The 8318-nt window shown below is 42.4% G+C and overlaps 1 protein-coding gene across 2 annotated transcripts in view; it reads right to left on the reverse strand.

Annotated features, from left to right (window-relative positions):
* Uggt1 (UDP-glucose glycoprotein glucosyltransferase 1) overlaps positions 1-8318 on the reverse strand; it is a 94752-nt gene that overhangs the window by 60104 nt on the left and 26330 nt on the right. For both annotated transcript variants that reach the window (XM_029538484.1, XM_021197311.2), the window contains exons 7-8: positions 3210-3306; positions 1636-1714 (exon numbers count right to left, since the gene is read on the reverse strand). In XM_029538484.1, the coding sequence (XP_029394344.1) occupies positions 1636-1714; positions 3210-3306 (176 nt within the window). The remainder of the gene's footprint in view (positions 1-1635; positions 1715-3209; positions 3307-8318) is intronic.

Below are 8318 nucleotides of genomic sequence, written 5' to 3' on the forward strand. Positions count from 1 at the left end.
TCCATGTGCATACCCTGGACTCAGGCACCGTTCCCATGACACACACGAAATAAATATAACTAAAAAGCATAGAAAGAGTACTAAAAGAGACTCTGGAAATCTTGACCAAATAAAAGTGGCACCTGGCTATAGTCAGAGCTGAAAAGAGATGACAGGCAAGTGTCCACAGCAGGGAGCCAACCCAACAGTAATCCAACCGGAAGGGAAGACATTGCAGCCGGAACTGGAAACCTGCTTACACTGTTTCTTTCAGCCAAGTGTCATCATAGCCGACAGATATGAGAGTAAGCCTAGCATGTTATCATCGTATTTTATTTTATAAAAGGGCAACACACTGTAAATTTTATAGCTGAAATTCCCACACAGCATAATTTGAGACTCTAAAAAATTTATCAAGTCACCAGTCAAGAATAATTTTCAGCTATAAATTATGATGTCACAAAATGATTTGTGTAATTATGAAACAAATTCCATCATTAAAATCATTTTCTATAGGATTGCAGCCCCTAAGGGGATAGGAATTTCACAAGAAGACCAACACAACCAACTAACCTGGACCCTTGGGACTCTCAGAGTCTGAACCATCAACCAAAGAACATACTCAGGCTGGACCTAGGCCTCCTGCACATATGCAGCAGATGTGCGGCTTTGTCTTCAAGAGTCCCAAACAACTGGAACCAGGGCAATCCCAAAAGCTGTTGCCTGTACATGTGATATGTTCTTCTAGCTGGGCTGCCTGGTCTGGCCTCAGTGGGAGAGGAGGCACCTAGCCTCACAGAGACTTGAAGTGCCAGGGTCAGGGGATACAGGGGAGCCTCACCTACTCAGAGGAGAGCAGAGCAGGCAAGGGGAAGGGTTGTGGGAGAAGATTATCAGGAGGGGGGCAGTGAGTGGGATGTAAAGTGAATAAGTAAAAAGTAAGTTAATTAATTAAAAAAATTCATTTTTTGCCAGGTATGATCGCCCATGGCTTTGATCTGCACCTAGGAAGCAGCAGCACAACCAGGACTGCAAAGGAAGACATCATTCAAACAATACCAATAACATGGGCCAGGCATGGTGCTGCATGCCTTTAATCCTAGAACTCAAGAGGCAGGCGGATCTCTGTGAGTTCGAGGCCAGCCTGGTCTACAATCAAGTTCCAGGACAACCAGGGCTACACAGAGAAACCCTGTCTCAAAAAAACTAAACAAACAAACAAATATATATTAAAGAAAAAAATGTCCCATTGGCTGATGGAACATTATCGCTATTGCATGTTTTTAAGTCTATTTACTATACGCTTTGGCTTATTTTTTCAGATTCTGCTCAGCATAAGAAAACAGCCCCAGTCACTACTTCCAACCATGTGAACAAAAGAATAGAATGTGATCTTTCCTGCTACTCAAAACAAGGATCTGGAACTTTATGTTATCAACTGAGAGGAAAAGAAACCCACTTCAGCCATGGGCAGGTAACTCCAGTGCCACCCAAGAGCGGTGCGCTTCACTAGAATAACAAAGCGGTTGCCCTGACTGCAAGTGAGAGCGGTTCTCCGAGGTGGACTCTGTATAGAACATCCTGTAGAGCTGCAACTCAGACAGCAACAAAGACACAGGAACAAAGGGCGGGGTACAGCAACATGAATTAACATACCTTAATTTTCCAAAGAGGAATCCCTGAACTTCATCAATAGGATCATTCTCCCCGATGACTGTGGTATTCACGTCAGTTCCTATGAAGACATAGTAAAGGCATGTCTAGTAGCTCAGGATAGAAGTGAAAAGGTAACACAGTCTGGACCGTAAAAAGAAATATCAAATGCTTCAATCAACATTTCAATGCGGGCCTTTAAACCGATGGTGCTTTAATATTTCTTGTGTTTCTGAACAAAATAAGAATACATTTTCTTTCAAGCCTTAGAAAATTTTACATTAAAATTTTTGAAATCAATAGATTTAAATAGTATGAAATATTTTTTCACAGTTAAATTCTGAAGATTTTACAGTTAAAAAAATCCTAAACATCACTGAGAGGGCAGCACACCATTTTCACTTCACTATTCAAATCCATCATTTCATGTTTAAAAGCAGCTTAGAGAATATAATAGTGTGCACCATAATTCTAGCTGAGACAGGAGGCTCACGTTCAAAACTGGCCTGGATCGTTTAGAGTGCCTGGATAACTTAATGAAAAGCAAGCAAATAAGCAAACAAAAACATTAAAAAAGGATGTGGATGCAAAGGATGTGCATCATCACACACAAGGCTCTGAACTCAGACACATAGTACAAAAGATATAATAAAGTGATTTTTTTTTTTTTTTTTAAGTTTTTTGAGATAGGGTTTTTCTGTGTAGCCCTGGCTGTCCTGGAACTCACTCTGTAGACCAGGTTGTCCTGGAACTCAGAAATCCGTCTGCCTCTGCCTCCCAAATGCTAGGATTAAAGGCATGTGCCACCACTGCCCAGCCTAATAAAGTGATTTTTAAAGAAAGAAAAAAAAAAAAAAAGAACAGCAAGTAAAACTTGCGGTTAAAAAAAAATTAATTCAGGGCTGGGTATGGCCATTCATCCCTTTAGTCTCAATACTTGGGAAGCAGAGGCAGGAAGATCTCAGTGAGTTAAGGCCAGCCTGGTCTACAGAGTGAGCTCCAGGACAGCCAGGGCTACATGGGGAAAAAAAAAATCTGTCTCAAAAAAACAAAAACAAAAAACCACATAGTATTATGGGAGGAAGAACCCAAAGAAAACTGTTCCAAGTACAAAAATAATAAAAACAAAAACGACCCATGAGGCCTAGGATATTTACATTTTTATACCGGAATCACAGCAATGCCTGTCCGTGACACACGACATCAACAACAGCTGCTGCTGCTGATTACATCACCTGGGTAAAAACACCACACTCAACCGCGTGGGCCCCGTTCTGTTTCTGTGTGCCCTTCCTTGCTTTTACTGTTTGCAGGACAGGACAGGCAGCCTTGAACTATAATCCTCCTGCTTCAGCACTGAGATTGTTAAGCACACACCACAATATCTACCCCAAATTCTCAACTTATATTATCTTCCTTGAAAAAGAACCTATCACTGCCCACACATTACAGAGGACAAAAATACAGGCCTAGAAAATGTGCTGAAGGTTCCCACCCAGACGTGACAAGCCAATTCCCCATTAACTCATACTTAAAGGCAAGAGAACGAACGCATGGTCTTATGTTTACAAATTCACCTTTCACCTGAGTATCATCCTTGGCCTTGTACTCCGTGCTCTTCATCGCCAGTTCCACACCATAGCCAGAAAGGTAAACCGGCTCCTTCCTGGGATTCTGCAAATAGAGCAAGAGTTCCACCATCCCCCCCTGGCCTGTTCTGAGACACAGCAGCCCCTCCTCACTGGCATGTCTACCCGGGCAGCCCTGCTCATGTGCAGGCAGCCATACTGGTGAGAAGAACTCACCAATTGGTTGTCCAATACCAAATGGTCAGCCCTGAATGTGCAAGTAACATCATATGGACTGAGCAGGTTGTTTGCTTATATGCATGCATGTGCTTAACAACACAAGAAAAATGGAATAAATTTAAATGAAGTCAAGTCAGAGTATATAGGAGGGGCTGGAGGGAGAAAAGGGAATGATGTAATTCCAGTGTAAACACTTTTTAATTTTATATATATATATATATATATATATATATATATATATATATATATAAAAAATGTTATTAGCTATATACTCAAGAGAGTACAGTCAACATCAACAGTAATAGAAGTACTGGTCTACCATGAAAGCATTCATCTCATCTGTAAACAAAATCTATCTAGAATGTGTTTGCCTCTTTAGGAAATCCTAGACTCCTTCATATTTTTTAATCTTGTCACAACTATGAGAATAAGAATTTCAAAGTAGAAATAAAACTAAAGGTATCTGAAAAGCCACTACATAAGATAACTAAAAATACATGATTAAAAGCCCTCTATCTTTTGAACAGAGGTACCCTGTGCAGGTAAACAGTGCTGCTCCAACAGATACTAGTTGTTAAATAACCCCCTGTGCCAGGCATGGGACATGCTCTATGAGTTATTTGTCAGGGTGGCTAAAGAAGTTCCCTCAATGGTACAAGCTACTGCCACTGCTCTCGGTCCCCTACTAGGGGAAAGACCCAATTGCTAACGACACCAGACACATTGGTTGCAGAACACAGAGAAAAGAATTCTGGAACTGACCAGTAGCGTCCTTGCTGCTGGCTAGATCTCAGTGCCTGCTGGAAGGTGCTATAAAGCCCACTAGGAAAGAAAGAACATCAGTGGTCTTAGCTGGCGCTGGAGCCTACATCCTACACCACTGATCGCCAGGCAAGACACCACCACTGGTGCTCTAATACATAGCACGACTATTACAAAGGGCTAATCAACTGCTTTCTCAGGCATGCACTCAAATGGCTTATTCCATAGGTGGAATTGATCCCTATGAACCTGGTCATAATCCAATGCCTGGGTATGTCAGCAGGAGAGGAGCAGTCAAAAACAGGACTTTGGCCAGATGTGGTAGCACAAAGCTTTAATTCTAACGGGAGGTGGAGAGAGGGCACAGAGACAGAAGAATTTGGACTTCTAGAACAACCTAGACTATATTGAAACTGGTCTCAAAGAAATAAAAGAACAAAAGAAAAAAAATGGGACTGATAAATACATGTCTCTACTCCATCAAATTTTCTTTTGGAATTTTTATTCTCTTAGCACATATTTACCAATTACCATTACTGAACAATATGACACACAAACTTTAAAGACTTGCATATTTTAAATACTCAATGATACAAGTTTAATTTTATATTAATTCTGCTTTATTCCACCTCTTTAGAAACTCTCCACTTCCACCAAATAAAAAGATGCCAAAAAGAATAAGGTCAAAGTTCAACAAGCACATTAAAAAGAATGTCTCATCAACATTTATTTAGACATGCTTAGTTTCTGAAATACTATCCAGTAGTTAAAAGGGTGCAGCTAATCCTCTGAATATTTAATAACCATACTCAGAAGCTATACTAATGTGGCCAGACTAAAAGGGAGAATGTACTCTCCTTGCCCTCCAAGATCAACTAGCTCCCAGGTGATTATGGGGCAGCTCTCAAAATGGCCTGTAAGTACAAGAAGAACTTCCTGTTCCCTTGTTCAAGGAGACCGAAGAGACACCAACCAGGGTCCAATCTACAAAGAGGAGAGTCAATGTAAAGGAGCCCCTCACTGCCTCCAGCAAAGGCAAGGCCACGCTGGCCTCTGGCTCATGCTCACACAGATAAACCGGCAAAGAAGGAACCATAGGTTTCTCTCAAGCACAAGTGACCCAAGAACTAGACCCTCAACTTGACAGTATAAAGAATAAAAAGTAAAAATTTAAAAAAGAAGAAAAAAATAATTCTGGCCACCTGTATTGTCTTTAAACACCCATCACAAAAGTACAACCCCAAACTAAAATGATGGGTGTGTGTGTTAGGTTTTGTAACTATCCAGAGGGTCACAGTTCCCAAACGTTAGATTTAAAACTATATGGGTCATTACCTAGATTACATCTCATTGGTGATTTTCTTCTTCTTTTTTTTTTTTTTTTTAAAGATTTATTTATTATATGTAAGTACGCTGTAGCTGTCTTCAGTCGCACCTGAAGAGGGCGTCAGATCTCATTTCAGATGGTTGTGAGCCACCATGTGGTTGCTGGGAATTGAACTCAGGACCTCCAGAAGAGCAGTCAGTGCTCTTAACCTCTGAGCCATCTCTCCAGCCCAGTGATTTTCTTAATTAAAACAACAACAACAACAACAACAAAAAATGCTACCCAGATATAAGACCTCAGATCTTGGCTCAATTGAACACTTCAATGTCTATCCAAGTAAGGAAGGCTCAGTATTGTTTTAACCTTAAAAAAAAAAAAAAAAAAAAAAAAAAAAAAACCAAGTGATAGCTAAATGTCTTCTCTCCATCCCTCTCTGGAAGTCAGAGTGCATGAAAACAGACCTTGGTTTCATCGCTGTCCAGTCAGTCATGGAGGCCAAAAGAACCATGTGAAGGACCCAGCAGATGGATGCTCTTGTGAGCCTAATGTCTCTGGCTTCTCCCTGCCTAGGGTAACACATCTCCCTCACATCTTTCCAGACAGCAATCAATTCTTTCTACATCTAACAGTTGAGGTTTTTTTAGATAGGCTCCATGGAAGGTTACCCCAAAACTGTGACTCTGACACTCCAAATTCAGCTGTATGAAATCAGATGGGTCATTGGCCCAACCCCACGATGGCGTTAGAGTTACCTCTTCAGAGCGAAGGGTGATGAGAACAAGAGATAGAACTGGCTGCACAGTTTAGGGTAAAATCCCTCAGTGAGAACAACTAGTTTCTCTCTTAGCTAAAAGCCAGAAGCATCCTTGGGAGCCTGGCAGCCTCATCCCTGCTCAAGACTAGAAAGGCCAAGTGTCTGGGGCTCTGACCTTCCATCTAGCTCCTACATGACTCTTAGGTTACCTCTTGGGGTGTGGGTGTTAAAGTAATAATGAAGGTCTGCTAAGAAAAATCCTTCCTGGTCATGAGGCAGCCTGGGTGGAGACTTAACACTCCAATGGGACAAGGTCAACCTCTGACCAAAAGACCCCCCCCCAAGGGGGGGCATGCCAATGAAAGAGATGGAATAATTACTTTCTTGTACTAGGGGCCTAACTCAGACTTACTGGGTCAGCTATCTAAAGAAGAACCCCTTCCTATAGCAGTTTCTTACTCTAAGAAAGAATGGAGAAAGAGCCAACATCTTCCTAATGAGTGTGAACAACAGAACACGCACAAGAAGAGGAAGGGCTTGTGAGATAGAGTAAGTGTTGGTCTCTCCTATCAGACACTGCATTGTGTCTGGTAGAAGATACCAGTATCTCCCCCACTTTGTAAGACTTTGAGGCAAATGTTTTCATTTGTTCCCCCTCCACCCCAATCATGTTTACAGAACAGCCCTGCTTTCTTGGAACTCAAATGACTAAAAGTGGCCGACCTGCTTTCCCTTTTTGTTTTTGTTTTGTTTTGTTTTTGCCCTGATTCTATTAAACATTTAAAGTCGCCTGTGACAGACGGCAAGGTGGCCCAGGCAGTGGGAACAGACACGGTCATGACTGCATTAGAATCCGTGCCTCCCCTGCCCCGCCCCCCAACCGCTCTTTTTCTCCCAAGCTGGGCAGCCAGGGGGGCCCCCCCCCCCCCCCCCCCCGCCCCCGAGTGCTGCTCTTCTGCTTGTGAGGAGCACACCCTCCTCTCCATCAAGATCAGAATTTTCTTGTCAAGACACTTTAAAGGGAAAAAAAAGATCTCAAAAAGAAAATATAGAAATGTGGAAAATATGGACCCCAGAAGAGAACATAGCTGCACATCCACACCCCACAAACACATAAGCTCAAATACACACAGAGATCTCAATAATCAATTCTAGCTAGGCTTGGTGAATTGGACCTGTGATCACAGCTGAGGCAGGGGGACTGCAAGTTCAAAGTCTTCCTGGAGGATTCCAAAGCCACCCAGATAACTCAACAAGACCTAGACAGTTCAACAAGACTGTGCTTCCAAACAGGTCCCCGAGGGGAGACCCTAGGGGACACAGTTCAGGAGGCTAAGTGCTCACTTACCAGGAGATATGAGGGCTCAACACTCAATAGCCTAAGGTTCATGGACAGTTGGATGACTATCTTAAATGTTAACGTACAAAAGTTTGCACAATTCCTAGTTTCTGGGATTTTTTGGTTTATTTTTAAAAGACATAGGATCTCAGTACGTAACTCTAGATGGCCTTGAATTCACAGTAATCCTCCTACTTCAAACTTCCAAGTGTTGAGATTATAGGAATCATTCATCATACTTAGCTCACTGCAGTTCATTTTAAAATCAAAATGATTATCCCACTTTTTAAGTGTAATTGTTTGACGTTTCTGTGGAAAGGCAAGCAAGGAGGCACTACCCATGTGCAAGTAAGAGATCTGATGCAGACCAAGGAAGTGCCTTAGCAGGTAAGCCCTTGCCAGCCAAGCAAGAGACCAACGCTCAGACCCTTAGCACCCAGACTGCTGCGGCTGCTTGCTTGTAATTCTAACCCGTGGAAGGTGGAAACAAGGAACCCTGAGCATGCAGGCTAGCTGGGTGTAGCTTGTTCAACTGAGAGACTGCTCAGTGAATGGAGAAGAATGAGTGGAGCGCAATCGAGCAGCTACTACACAACTTCAGGCCTCCACACACACGTGATACTCCCTCACTCACTCACTCTCTCTGTCTGTCTCTGTCTCTCTATGTCTCTCTCTCTCTCTCTCTCTCTCTCTCTC

This window comes from Mus pahari, chromosome 5 (assembly GCF_900095145.1).
Source record: "Mus pahari chromosome 5, PAHARI_EIJ_v1.1, whole genome shotgun sequence".
NCBI classification, from domain to species: Eukaryota; Metazoa; Chordata; class Mammalia; order Rodentia; family Muridae; genus Mus; species Mus pahari.